This window comes from Tachysurus vachellii, chromosome 7 (genome assembly GCF_030014155.1).
Source record: "Tachysurus vachellii isolate PV-2020 chromosome 7, HZAU_Pvac_v1, whole genome shotgun sequence".
Classification (NCBI taxonomy): domain Eukaryota; kingdom Metazoa; phylum Chordata; class Actinopteri; order Siluriformes; family Bagridae; genus Tachysurus; species Tachysurus vachellii.
The window spans coordinates 17,419,955-17,435,243 of NC_083466.1; the positions used below are offsets into that span (position 1 = coordinate 17,419,955).

The 15,289-nt window shown below is 37.6% G+C and overlaps 1 protein-coding gene across 1 annotated transcript; it reads left to right on the plus strand.

Moving 5' to 3' along the window:
* Positions 1-1,068: 1,068 nt before the first annotated feature.
* Positions 1,069-14,636, plus strand: dok1b (docking protein 1b). Its single transcript, XM_060874676.1, has 5 exons — positions 1,069-1,398; positions 9,455-9,748; positions 10,322-10,415; positions 12,064-12,236; positions 12,865-14,636. The coding sequence occupies exons 1-5, from the start codon at positions 1,342-1,344 to the stop codon at positions 14,008-14,010; spliced, it is 1,764 nt and encodes a 587-aa protein (XP_060730659.1). The 5' UTR covers positions 1,069-1,341; the 3' UTR covers positions 14,011-14,636.
* The last annotated feature ends 653 nt before the right edge of the window (positions 14,637-15,289 follow it).

The following is a 15,289-nucleotide window of genomic DNA, read 5'->3' on the forward strand; positions in this document are numbered from 1 at the left end:
TCATGGTGATGATATGAGCTAAGGAACTATGAGCACATCAACAGTGTATGAGTCCACTGATAAACTTGTGATCGAGGTTATAGTCATAAATAACCTGCAGGCCTAAGAATCCATCACCTAAACAAGTTTTATCTTGATCTGTATAACCCAGACTAGCATGAATAATGTCAAATTTTTAATATCACTTGAAAAAAGATAATATGATTCTACATGTTTGAAAGATATATTACTGGTTTTGGGAGGAGGGACTAGTGGTTACTTTCTTCTCTTAGGCTGAGAGTTTGATTATTGCCTTTGCCTTGTGTGCATAGAGCAGGCTTCCTGCAAGCCCTATGTAAGATATGCAGTACAGAAAATTGGTGGATTTTATATCAACCCATATTCTGTGGGTTGAATTTCAGTAATAACAATCTCTTGCCTTGTCACTTGGTCTAACATGCATACAATTATAAATTAGGTTATGTTCATTAAATATATTTGTGCCTCAATCACTTGTGCTGCATTTTGTGCAAGATGAGTGGGAGTGATGGGGAGAATTTTGTTCTATCAAATGTGAAAGCTGCACTGAAAGTTATGAAGGTTTCTTTGTTAAAGAAACCGAGACGTCTTTTAATCAGGTAATGTGGTTTGCATTTGCAAACATTCTTGATGGTGATATAAATTCAGATTATAACAATAAGGGACAGGGGTGCAAAATGCAAAATGCAAAAAAAAAAAAAAAAAAAGGAACAACGAAAAAAAAAATAAACTAACACTAACAACAGTAACATTTTTTGAGTTAAGAGCAGATTTATGTTTATATTTATTTTAGCAGACAATTCAGTATGATTAGTGAAGACTGAAAGATGGTTGCGGGTCATAAACTTGCAGTCCATTTGAGTTAAAAATGTACCCACTTCATTATACACCTTCCTGTAGATAGATTGTATATTAGCTGAACAATTCACTTCACATCTCTACTTGTATGCCTGGTATTAGCACAATGTTAACATCCAGGTATGAAAGTAGGAACGATAATAATCTCAATCTGGCAACCCGGTGCCTGGTTGATGGGGAGTATGTAACATGTGTACACACTGTGAGCGGTTCTTCCTCACTTCACTGCAGACGGAGAGAGAGTACAGAGAATTGAACTTCTGTTTTTTTAATCGTCTAAGACATAAAAGTCTTCTTTTTTTCGCTGATGTGCTAAGATAAAAGTATTCGGATGAAAACAAACATTTTTATACAAAACCCCATGTGACGAATTGCTGAAGTTTGGCAAGCGGAAGTTGATGCCGTCTAAAAAAAAGTCAGAGACTGGGAAGGATTTTGTTGTTTGTCTTTAGAGAAGGACAAAAGATGGACACTCATATCAAAGAAGGACAACTTTATGTCCAGCACCAGAAGTTTGGAAAGGTAAGCTGTGCTTGTTTTTGTTTTTTTTTTTCCCCTAATCACGTATTTATAAAGTAGGATGTTGTCAATTTGTGTTGTTTCTTGGGCTTCAAGTCTACTGTTAGAAAGTCTGATGGCACTAATAGGTTGTTTTGACGTGATTGATCACATCAAAGATCATGACCTTTGTCCTACACGATTGCAACGTGTCGTGCAAATCACTCAGTTGAACACTTTGTATGCACAGATGACCAGAGAACCATTTGAAGGACTGATATGAAAACTTCTCTCTTCCTCTGCCATGAGCCAGTCACATGCATGAAGAGCCTAGTCATGATCACTGGAGAAAACTTACACACTTGCTCAAAGGATTTGTTGAACCTCGCAAGATCAGATGCTTAATTTATGTATTGTTCGTATAATGTATTCTAAAAAGTATTCTAAATAGAACCACATGTGACTGGTAACCTCTCATATGCACCCAGATACACAGTCATCATCTACTGTACACAAGCTCTTACGCTACATGGAATGGAAAATGTGTAAACTTGTTTCACCAGAAGTCCAAACCACAAGAGTGAGAAACTCAAGCAGTCCAGCGCAACCAACTATGACAATTTTATCTATACTGCTTTAGACCAGTTTTTCTATTTTTGGCTTCCAGAATGAGTTTTTGACAACCTACTCTCTGTAAGAAATGTAAAGAATACTAAGAATCTGGGCTGTTATAGTGAAAATTGACTGAAAACCTGTTTATTTAAGTTTTATTCCTCTTATACCACAGGTGTTTGACACCGCTAACAATTCTTTTTGTCTGTTAAAAAATGTAATGTTGTTTTTTTATTGTTATGTTATTATTTGTTACATGGAATATATGCAAATTAAGTTATTTCCTGTTATTAGTTATGGCCGCGTCTATAAACAGCCATGCTCTCGCCAGCCTTTAGTTTTTTTTATTTCTTGAAGTTCAAAAGACAAAAAGACAAAAATATGCTGAAGCTGTTATATGTGTGTGTAAGGTGAAATTTTAAGAGATGTTTTCCAGAAACGCTAAATAAACACAACAATATATAGATATTAGCATATCAACAATCATGCATTTATTTAACAAATCTACCCGAAGTGTCTGTTGTTACTCCAGAAATAATAATGTATTGATAGAAACCTTTGAGTTGCTTTGGAATGAGAACTTTGCCCAGAACTCTTATAACCTGTCAGATTTGTACATTCAGCAGTGCTACAGTATAAAATCAACATTGAGATCAACATCTTTTTTTATTTTAGGTCCCAGTTTAAGGTGATATATAAACATAATTAATGCTATTAAAGCAGAACCGTATCTTTAATTTGTTGACTGCGCTAATACAAAGCATGCATACAGCAACGATTCAGATAGATGCATATATTTTCACAATTGTTATTAGCTTTTAGAATTTAAATTGAACAAATATGACAAATAATTGAAGGATATAAATGTAAGAGTTTGGTGTATATGCTTAGGATTGCTTTTCACTAAACTCAGTAGAAAACAACAAATTCATCGAGCAGGTTTTTTATACACCATTCTTGCAGATTAGAATATAACCATTTAGAAATCGCATTAGTGTCATTTTTGCATGGAAACAAGGCAACATATTGATTGTTCTTACAATGCCAGTGTTGCCACCACATATTTCTCTAGTGCATGTGCTAATTAATACTGAGGTCATCCAGAAACATGTGCGTGCTCAGGAAGTTAATGTGGGTGGTATGTGTAAAAGGTCATGGAATCATGGTTTCATTCTTAAAAAAAACTACCGTCAAATTTAAGATGTTTGGGCTATTAATTTAATTGTCTTTATCTTGTGTTGGGAATCATAGTTGGAGTAGATGTAAGTATTTATTATGTGTATCTTAAAAAAAAATAATAATTTGACTTAAAGCTTCTTTTTTTCTCAAAGTAGCTCAACACCGACTAATATTCTTTAAAACATTCTGCCACTGTAGGAGGTTACCACAGACTGTATTTGACCTTTAGGATCTGTGTGTGTGTGTGTGGGTTTGTACTAGATAGCGTTTAAGGCCTTGACAATTTTTTTCTGTCTCAAGACTCACGTTTGTGTAACAAGAAGTCCAGAAGGATGTTGTTTTTGTCTCAGTACCCTGGGTCTGGGTCAGTTATGAATGTACTAAGAATAGAGCAGAGACGATACACTCTTTATGACAGTCTTTTACCAAATAAGGAAGTGTAGATTTGTGATCAAGTGATTGAGCTGTGCTTAACTGTGATTAACTGCCTTCAGTAGAAGTTCTTTACAGTGGTGGCCTTTTTTTTTTCCTCAAATTCTAGATGGAGTACAAACAGAAATGCATGCAAACACACCTACACGTCATTTAAACCTCTGAGGTGAAGAACTGATACCAACATGATCCAGAATAGAATGTGCTGTCTTTCCGCTTGAGTAACCTACTTCTCTGAGTTTTAGACACAAACCTCAGAGCAGCAGCAGCAGCACTAAGAGACAGAACTACCAGACATCAGATACACATTTTGGGGCTTTTTGAGTATATGTAAATTGCACCACAACAGTCTATAACAAACACAATATAAACCTCGTATTACTCATTATATTCGTCATGACTCATTAAGATTTCAGACAACTTCAACTTTTTTTTTTACTAAAGCCATTTTGTCATGTTTTTTGTTTCTTTATATAAGTACGTAGTAGTTCATTTTTAATTAGGATGGTGAGAGTAACATTGCCTGCCAGTGTCTAAACAGAAAGCTTCTAACAGAACAATGTTTATGGTTAATCATTAACCTTAACTACCAGCTGGGTAAAAAGTGTATGATGAAGTATATGTGTTACAAATGTCACTGTAAATATCATGTACACGTCTTTTGGTTGTGTTTTTTGAATATTTTTTTATGCTCAAGTTTTGTTACAATTTGTACTTATGGTTCTAGTTCACGTGTATAATCAATATGTGATCTTTACATTCCTAGTCTACTATTGGGCCTAAAGAGAAAGGTGTGTGTAACTACCACGCTTCTGTTACACTTCTGATAAGACATGGACGCAGATTTGAGGAAGTCACTCTCTCTCTCTCTTGCCTTATTTGCATAAGTTCCATCCGGTGTAATATATTCCATTAACCGGCTCTTACCTTATATGGTGCTGGAGTTGTAACTGTACTGAAATCACCTCTTAAAATTTGATGATTTTCGTAAGTACAGCTTCTTGGATTTGATGAGCTGGGTTTGATTTTTGTTTCACTTCTCTTTTGGTGTTTGGTTTAGTGGATTGTAGATCGGTCTTCGTGTGCTTTTGATTGAAAATACACATTACTATGACATCCAAGAAAACGAATATACTTTGTCTCAAGCGATATTTTGTGAGGTGGCAGGAAAACCTTTTTTCCACTCCATCATGTCTCTCCACCATAGGACAAACATGTGAACACTTGACCATCACACCCACATGCTTGTTGAACATCCTATTCCAGATTTAGTCCTATTTGCTGTTACAATAAGCTCCACCTGTCTGGGAAGGGTTTTCACTAGATTTTGGAGCATGGCTGTGGGGATTTGTGATTATTCAGCTACAAGAGCATTAGAGTTGTCAGACTGGGTGAGGATGTCTGGGGTGCAGTCGGTGTTCAAATTCATCTTAAGGGTGTTCAGTGGGGTTGAGTCCAGGGCTCTGTGCAGGACACTCAAGTCTTTTTACACCAAACGTGGCACATCCTGTGTTCATCGTGCTTGCTTTGTGCACAGGAGCTTTGTTATGCTGTAACATGTTTAGTCTTTCGAGTGAAGAGATTTTGTAAAGCTACATCGTACAAAGACATCCTACATCACTGTTTGCTTCCAAACCGATGGCTACAGTTTGGGGAAGAACAACACATGAGTGTGATGGTCAGATGTTTACATCCCTTTGGCCTTTTAATGTACAGATTTAGAATCTGATAGACTTAATCAAAATAATAAAAAAAAACTCTTCATATTTAGGGCTATTTCTTTAAGAAAGAAGAAAAAAAGAAATCGGTTCAAATACTTGCTTAGTTTTTTTTTTTTTTTTAAACAAATGCTGACAATGTCTCAAATGGATTCTTGCTCCATCAAAGGTAAAGCAGAAATTGTAGTATGTTATTTAAGGCCTTGTTAATGCCTTATGGAAATTTGAGTCCGAATCTGAGATGCCGTGTACGTCTCAAGAGCTGAGGAGAGACGCATTGTGGCGCCTGTCTGTAGGTTTTTGTGAATCATAGATGTGTCTCAGTGTATTATGTGCTTTTCTTACGTTAGTTACCGTGCTAGAAATCACAACAGAGCATAATACAAGTTATTATAACATTTTATTTATTATCAGCTTATTATAGTTATTTGCATGTTTGTCTGGTCTCTTGAACTGAATTGGTTTAAACCAAAACTTAATCATTCAAACAAGTTGCATGTTAACTTGGACTTCATGTGCTATGTTTGTTATTATTATTATTATTATTATTATTATTGTTGTTAATAGATTTATTCTGTTGCATCTGACCCGAAACTGTTTCACCTACACACTGCAACCATATATATATCTGATCTATATCATGTGTGAGAGAGAGATTATATAGACAGGGATTAACTGACTGTAGTATTACATCAGTTATGAACTTTATGGAGTTTATAAAACATACCTCATAATACAATAATAATGAAAGGATGTTTGTTTCTTGATATACTGTATATAAACTTATATCAAGCCAATAAACAATTCCAGTGATGAATTGCTTACATTTTCTCAGACAACACTTAGAACTGTGCAGAGGTGTGTTTATGGAAACATCAGCACAGAATTCCTCATATATATAATATTAGTAAATAACTATAAATAAAAGCTGTTTTCAGTTTCTATTTCACTCGCTTTACCCTAGAGACATAACCTACGACAATGTGATATACAAAGGCATCGTGTTACAGATGAATCTTAAACTGTGATTAATAACCAGTTTACAAAGCTAGAGGTTATTTGGTATTATTGTTATTATTATTAATATTATTATTATTATTTGTGGTTTATGTTTTACATGCATACACAGATTGTGCCTACTGTGCAAGTCCTTTTTTAAAGAAAGTGTCAGCTGTTAGCTGTGTGTTTTCTGTGGGTCACTTGATTTGATTTAAATGATTTTTTTTCCCCACATATCTACAGTACACTATATAGACAAAGTCTTATTGATTTAAAGACACACACAGCAGTTTTTATGTCTTTACATTTAGGGAGTCTTCACATCAGCTCCTGGTTTGCGCTGGATAAATCAAAATCATATTCAGAAGCCTATGTAGTATGAAATTGGTTTTCACTGTGGCGCTTTTGGAAAGGAGGTGCAGATGAGTTTTGCAGATGGAGATCTGCTGATTTTCAGTACACCTGCAGTGTGTTGGAGGAAGCAAAGCACACTGGGTAATCCCACACATTTCCTTTTTGCTGAACTGGCAGATGCACATGTACATTATAGATTTTTAAAGCAGATTTGTTGCTCCCTAATAAGTAAGTGTGTCTGTGTGTGTATGAGGTTTTAAAAGTTTTTCCTGTTCAATTCCATTGTCCTATTTAAGCAGTGTGATCCTCACATGCCACATATGTACTTGTAACAGTTATTTGTTCAGGTATTTCATATCTTTACTGTCAGAACCTTAGAACTGCACAACACTTTGTTTGCTTAGCAGCAATGAAGTCAGAGGAAGTACACAGTTGTGGAATATGACTTGTAGTAACGCAACCGGATGCCTGCTTTGACCGTGTCCTTCATAAGGTCTAGTGTGGCTTGACTGGATGTGTGATTTTGCAATAATGTAATGTACACTTTAAGGGAGAATTCCGTCTGTCTTTGAGTTCACTGTTCCTCAGCTCTAGAGTTTGATTATCACATTTAGAATAAATCTGTTGACACTTGCATTTCTGTAAAACACCAGCCTATCTATCTTCATCGTTTTCTTTGCAGTCGCAATAAGACGGCTTTGAAATGGAGACTGAATGGAGACTCTTTTTGATATTCTAGAATGCTGTAATATGTAAATAATCTTTCTAGGATGACCGTATAATTGTGTTGTATTTATTTGTCACAATACACTTTTTTGCAAATCATATCACAATATCTCAGGTTTTTATCAAGAGGTTTTTATCAAGGCAGGATACACCCTGGACGGAGTGCCAACCCATCGCAGGGCACACACACATTCTCATTCACTCACACACTACGGACAGTTTTCCAGAGATGCCAATCAACCTACCATGCATGTCTTTGGACCGGGGGAAACCCCTGAGGCACGGGGAGAACATGCAAACTCCACACACACAAAGCGGAGGCGGGAATCGAACCCCCAACCCTGGAGGTGTGAGGTGAACGTGCTAACCACTAAGCCACTGTGCCACCTGTCACAATACACTTTTTTGCAGATCATATCACAATATCTCAGGTTTTTATCAAGACACAGACACACAAACAGACAGACAGACAGACACACACACACAGACAGACACACAGACAGACAGACAGACAGACAGACACAGACAGTCAGTTCCTTTTCTATTTATTTGTTTTTCATTAGCCTTTGTGAAAGTAGAATTGCAGGGTTTTTTTTTTTTAAATGCTTTTAACAAACCAATTTATAGTGATGCACATTGTGTATTGTTTGTTCAACTGTGTTCATATTATTATCTGATTTCCATACTGCTAATCCCTATTTCATACAAACTAGTTATTCTTTTCTTTGGTCATTCTGGAAAAAAGTTTGTTTAATCACAGTATAAGACATATGTAGCTTTATAATTAGCATTGCTATTTCTGTCCACGTCATGCAGCCGGCTACTGCACTATTATTACATTGTCACCTGTGCAGCTTTAAATGCAGTTACTCGGAAATGTAACATGGCTCATTCTGACTCTGAAAATCTGTATTTGCCGTCTGATCAGATTTCTTCAGATTATTATTCCTTTTTTTTTTCTAAACTGGAAATGAAGCTTTCATTGTTAAACGCACAATTTAGAAGATTTTGCTGCTGTCTCAAAGGAACACTTTCTTTCTGTAAAAACTACTTTTATCATACTTTTTTTCCCTTTCTTTGAAACTACTTTTGAAATAGTCAGAAACAGAGTAAAGCTAGAAAGTGAATAGAGACTGTGGTGGAAAGTAAAGGGATGTGGTAGCCTAGTGGTTAAGGTGCTGGACTACCAATCAGGAGGTTGTGACTTCATTTCTCACGTTCACCAGGCTGCCACTGCTGGGCCCCTGAGAAAGGCCCTTAACCCTCAATTACTCATTTGTATAAAATGAGATAAAATATAAATCGCTAAATGCTGGTAATGGAAATGTAAGGTGAGCATATACAAAACACAATGTGTGTTGTGCGGTCTGACACAGTACCATTGATATAGGTGAATATGCAAATGCAGATTACAGTGTGTTGAGCTATATTGCTGTTTTATTTTAACTAACACACACACACACACACACACACACACACTAGTGTCCTTGGTCACTTTGTTTATTCACACAAGCTCCCAGCTTTCCTTCCCTCTTTTATATATCTGTTATGCAGACCTTCATAGTCACTGGCAGTAAATTTCCTTGTGGTAACCTCAGCATAGACACTGAATAAAGATGCCATGATGTTAGTAAGAAGGCTCTCTTATGGGTTTGATGCCAAACAGAGAGGATATTTGGGAGGCAGAAAAGATGAAATGTTGCACTATCTAGCCTCAGGTCTTGGTGAATAAAAGGCAACTCTTCAGTTCAAATGATTCGTCTTGCATGCAGCAGCAAGCTTAACATTCATGACCCTGCGTTTGATCTTCTATTCAAGAGCATTATGAACCGCTTCCTCCTCCACCCAAACAATGGCTTTATAGACTGTGTCTGTTTAAGTGGTGAAATTTTTAAAGCTTTTTGTGTGTGTACATCTCTGCCTATGCCAAAACCCATTTAAAGTACCTGGCATTCCTCCAAGGCCTGCTGCCCTTGCTTACTGACAAACTGTATCGAAGATGTTAAAGTATAACCATCTCTTCATCTCTTTTTCATGCATCGATTTTAATCTATTTTCAGAAATGGAAGAAGAACTGGTTCGTGCTATATCCTGCGAGTCAGAACGGCATTGCACGACTCGAGTTCTATGACTGTGCAGGTTCTGGCCCCGAAAAACACAGCACAAAAAAACTAGACAAAAAGATCATCCGCCTGTCAGAGTGCATCAGCATTCTTCCTGCTCTCACTGAAAACTGTCCTAAAGAGAACATGTCCGCCTTCTGTGTGGAGACCAACGACAAGTTGCATGTGTTTGCAGCTGAAAAGCAAGTCACTAGCGAGTGGGTAGAGAAGATGTGTGAGATCGCCTTTCAGGTGAGACATCATCAGCCAATATGAACTGTTATTACTAATATCATTCTCACATGGCTTGGCCTTTTATTTCACTGTCTTCCAATATGACCTTTGATAATGCCAAAGAGTTTCAGCTAAGGATAGAAAATTGTATCTTAATGGAAATGAAATAAATGTAGCCTGTTTTCACAGATCAGGTTTTAGCAACCTCATACCCAGTCGGCCTGGGATTGGCTCTGGATCCACTGCAACCCTGTCCAGCGTAAAACTGTTACTGAAGATAGACAAATGAGAGATACAGATATTTAATTAATGATTCAAGCACTCAGGCTTAAATAAGAGTAAATAATTAAGATCAAAGATCATTATAAAGAACTAAAGTGCACTAACTGCAACCTTGTCTCAGGTTGTTTGTGTTTGTGGACAGGATGAACTGGGAATGTCTAGGCATGTTCCGGATACATGCTGGGAATTTCCAAAGGCAAAAGGGAATTTGAGCGTTTATGGGAATTAGAAGGGCAACTCTGCACATTCAGCATCTGTCTTTCTTTCTCTTTCTCACTGTAACTTACTTTCTCTCACTTTGTCTTTCAGGGAGGGGGTGGACCTTCTTTCAGTAATATGGACTCAAATGGACAACAGGATCTTAAGATGTCTGAGAACTTGATCTATTACTCCAGAGAGGAAGGTAACAAAGTAAATTAGGATAAATTTCATGTTTTAATATTCTTTTTTTTTTTTTAAGCATTGTAAATAAATGACTCTGATTAAGAAGAGTCGAGGACAGCAGAATATATGTTTGTTTGAAATTCAGCGAGTGTATTTTGTTTTTCTGATGTTACATAAAGACGTTATTCAGTAGAGGTATGTTTTTTTGTGTGCGTTTTTGTTGTTGTTGTAATGTAGAAGCCATTCCATTATACTCCATTGTATTCTGCCATGGCTGTGTGTGCTTTGGGAGTGTAGTCGTCATCAAGGCAGGAGACAGAGATATGAATTCTATATGTCTCTGGTACACAAGATCCTAAACAAGGAGGCTTTGTGACATCGCTTCCTGTATGATTTTGGTGGTACTGTAGCACTGTTTCCCTTTTTTATAAAGTAAAAGCCAAGAAATCTTCACTCACGATCCTCAAAAAAAATTGTTTGGCTCAGTGGATATATTCAGAAAATTTCAGAAACAGAATATTATTGACTAAACTCAAGGGCAAGATTGTGTGTATAGTTTTAATTTAATTTAATTTAATAATTTAATTTTAATTTAATCTGATTTGTCTCTTGAACTATAATAATGGAGGTGAAAAAGCAAATCAGACTTTATACTACATCTAGAGGACACTTCCTCTGGTCACATGTTAGGCACACAGCTCTGGAAAAATGTGGCTTTTAATGTGTTTACACAAGACAGTATAGAGGAGAGCTGCTTCCTTACTGTGACAGGAATGACACACACACACACACACACACACACACACATAATGCTGTCTTTGAAAAGCCAGGCTGCCTTGGTCATCTGTAGTTAAACATGACTGAATTTAGCAAAAAATAAATAAATAAAAATAAAAGATATTAAGCATTGGAGAGACGGAGAGAGAGAAACAGAGACAGAGAGACATATTGATAGGAAATTTGGAGGTTATTATAGATGCCAATAATACTTCTGTTTTTCATAAGAGCACCTGTGACTTCCTCAAAGAGACTGTGTACATCTGTGAGTGAACACACACATTAAGAGGCTTGTGACTTTGCATTCTTGACATAGTCATATCTTCAGTGCCTGGGTGTGTAAGAGCACTGGTTGTGTTTGCCACTAGCTATTATTAAACAGCTGATTTGAATAATCAAACCTGCTCGTTTATAGTTCAATAGTAGCCTCAGGATGTGAAGAAGCACCATGGTCTGTTCTATAGCCCTAACAGTCAGTTTTACAAATGCCTACATTTTCTCCACTGGCCTACAAGAAGTTGAGTTCTGAAATGAAGGTATCTGTAAGATAGACCCTGATGAGCTTAAGTGGATGCTCAGTAGTTGGACTGATGATCAGAATGTTGTCAGTCCGAATCCCAGGACCAACAGCTCTGTTGTATAAATGAGGTAAATGTAAGTATCTGTAAGATTCGGAAGTCATATACAGTGGACCTGAAATATCTGCTATTTCAGACTAAGCTTGTAAATGACAGCACATTATTCAATACACTTCTGATTCGAATTTCTGTTCTGTTTTTATCCTCTGATTTTATATATGTACTGTATATGAACTTACTTTCTTCTCATTGTAAATAACTAACAGACAGAGCGGGTCTGAGCAAACATATTGTACCTGTTGTACTTTACAGTCAGTGAATTCTGGGTGAGTGTCCAAAGAACAGACGCATCCGATCGTTGTGGTCTCCTTGGGAATTACTGGCTTAAAGCAGATGGAGAGAGCCTGATATTGAAGGAGCCTATGATGAAGAAGAACTTGCTGGTGTGGCCATACAAACTGCTGCGTCGCTATGGCAGGGATCGAGTGAGTTCTTATTTTATTGACTTCAACAGAATACGGACCAATCCGTTGCTTAAATTTACACAAGGTCTTGACACCCACACACGTTACTAAATTAAGCATTGTAAATAGTTATACTTTTGTGGTTGTTTGCGGCATGGTGACATATTTTTGGTGACAGCTACCCTTTTACCAAATGCAGGAACTTGAGGCCACTGTTGTTTCCATCTCTGCTTCCTGTCATTACCATAGAAACCGGTTTGGTACAGGAAACTAGTCTTCCTTTCTCCCTCAAGTGTGGGAAGGGTGACAGGTCTAAGGTGACTGGAATGAAACTTATCGTCTCTATCACAGACCTAAATAGACATTTGAAATTTCTCCTAGGAAGGCCAGATTAGTTTAGTCTTATAATATCTTGTTCTCTAGAAAGGCCTGTCTACAGGTTCAGTGCTGCAGCACAAAGACATACAGCATTAAAGTGCCCCTGTTTAACACCGCCTGGATGACAGATTCCTATTGTATATATTGTTTTGTTCGAAAGATATAAACCATTAAATGAAAAATCGTTAGTTACTTGGTTAAGATAATTTAATAGTTGCCATTAACATTGGTTAGCATAAACAATGTTAATAGTTTCTGATGTTTGGTGCAGGTTATGTTCTCATTTGAGGCTGGACGCCGATGTGAGTCTGGCCCAGGCAACTTCACCTTTGACACAAAGCAGGGGAATGAGATCTTCCAGATTGTGGAGAGTGCCATTCGGGAGCAGAAAGCTCAGGCTGAGGAACAGCAATGCTCATCATTTGATGGGGACTGTCCTGCTCTCCAACAGATCCGGGTTGCCATTGCTGAGGGAATCAGCCGAGAGACAGATGGAGACTCTGGTGGAAGTAAACCTGGATCTGCTGATGGAATCATTGGCCGAAAGGATGGAGAAAGTAAATATCTTAAGGGTCGCACCTTACCAGAGCCTCCAGTTCCTGTTCCAAGCACACCACCTCGGGGGCCAAAAAGTATATTGGACGATCAAGTAAATTTGTACTCTGAACCTGCTGACTCCGTCCGTCTGCCCAATATTTTGGGGGAATGTCTTTATTCTGACCCTGTAGACAGCATTAAACCTTCAACATTGCACAACCCGAGGCATCATCCACTTGGTGATGAAGGTGGAGGTGGCAAGCACGAACCATTTTATGCAGATCTCTATGACCGAGTGACTCTTGACCTGACCCCAAGAATAGGAACACTGGGACTTGAACACCGCAACAGGCGTCCTGCTGAAGTAACTCAGGCAGAACATATCTATGATGAGCCTGAAGGAAGAGCAGGTCCTCCAGGAATCCAGCCAATCACCAGTCTATACGATGAGGCACGGCTGGAAAATCAGTCCTGGAAATCCAGGGGAGTTGAGGAACCTCAGGGCCATGAAGTAACTTACAATCCAAATACAGAAGATTATGGTGTGCCTCCTTTTGGTAAGACAACATCACCACCAGCAGTGGCCAAACCTAAAGGTCCCAAGCCCCTCACAGCACCCAAACCAGGGAAGGGAGCAAAGAAGAAAGAGCCACCTCCACTGCCCGGAGGTAAAACTGGAGCTAACCTGAACAACAACAATAGCAGCTGTATCTATTACACTGCTGGTGAAGTGTTTGGAAATGGTGGAATTGGTGGAGGAAAAGTAGAGAAACATGCTGAGATTTACAGTAAAGTGTCTAAGCATAAGCCCCCAGCCACAGCATGGCACGCTTCCATGCGCCCTCCAGACATCATCTATGACAACTTGGGTGATATCTGATTTGGATTCTACATGCCTTTTTCAGCAGTCTGAATGAACTCTTTAGATGTTGTCTTTAGAAACCTATTTCTAGAGTTTTGAAATGGTCACACACTTTCTGGGGCCACTGTAATATCTGGGATTACTACAGTAACTGGAAATACAGAAAAAGTGTGCAGGTTAGTGTCATAGACAATCCTCTGTGATCGATTATCAGTGATACAAAGTTCTTTTCTTTAGGAAGGCAATGAAACTACAACATTTGCAGAATTTAAATGTGCTGTCTAAAACACATTTCTTGTATGTGAGTTACTCACATGGTCTTATACTATGTCAATTTTGCACATATTTGCCCAGTTTCTCCTTCTTAGTGAATCTTACTGAGTCTGTGACTTGTATATTAGAGGCTTGCAAAGCCCTTAAATAACAGAAATTGAAATTGCCAGACAAGGGAATCTGCTGTTGTCTTTCAATGCCAATTCACCCTGGATGGTCAAAGATGATAGACAATATGGACAATCAATCTACATTTTTTTCTATTGAGATTTTAAATGTAGCAATTTACTAATCATCTGCTATTTGTATGTGTGGGAGTAAGTCAAAAACAGCTGTGCTGTTGATATGTGATAATAAAAGATTTTTCAGAACCTCCTAGCACTTTCTATTCCAAGAAAAATCTGTTTGTCTTAAAACTGTTTTTGTTGTTATCTCAGGAGACGGCAAAGACTGCAAATCATCCCAAAAACTCCTTTTTACGCTTTCTCATTGTCTCCTATTTACTCCCTTATTGTGTCCTCCTGAAATGACTATTGAGGAACGCCAGTAAAGATAGAACACAGCCTGATGCCTAGTGAATATTAACCATCTGTACAAAAAAAAGTGCTTGAATTTAAATGGCTAGAATGCTGGCTAAGTTAATTTGTGTCTGCTTGGCTCTGTCTGAAGGTACAGGCTGTTCCTAGTCCTGTTTTTTTCCTCTCGTTCACCCCTTCACTCTTTCCTTTTTGCTCTCCCCTTCTCTGTCTTCAGTGTTTTTCTTCAATGACCACCCTCTTGGCTTGCTAGAATCAGATCTATTCATCATGCTGTGCTGCATTTTTAGTATGCTGTTTTCTTAAGCTAAAAAGAAGGCAGTACCATGTCCTTCATAGTATTGCGTAAAAAAAAATATATATTTTAAAAACATTTGGGTTCATTCTGTAAAAGTACCAAATGACTCCAATAAAAAAAAAATAATAATAATCTGTGCTTACAGGTATACATATGCATCTTTCTACTTTAAATATTCTCAGATAAAGTC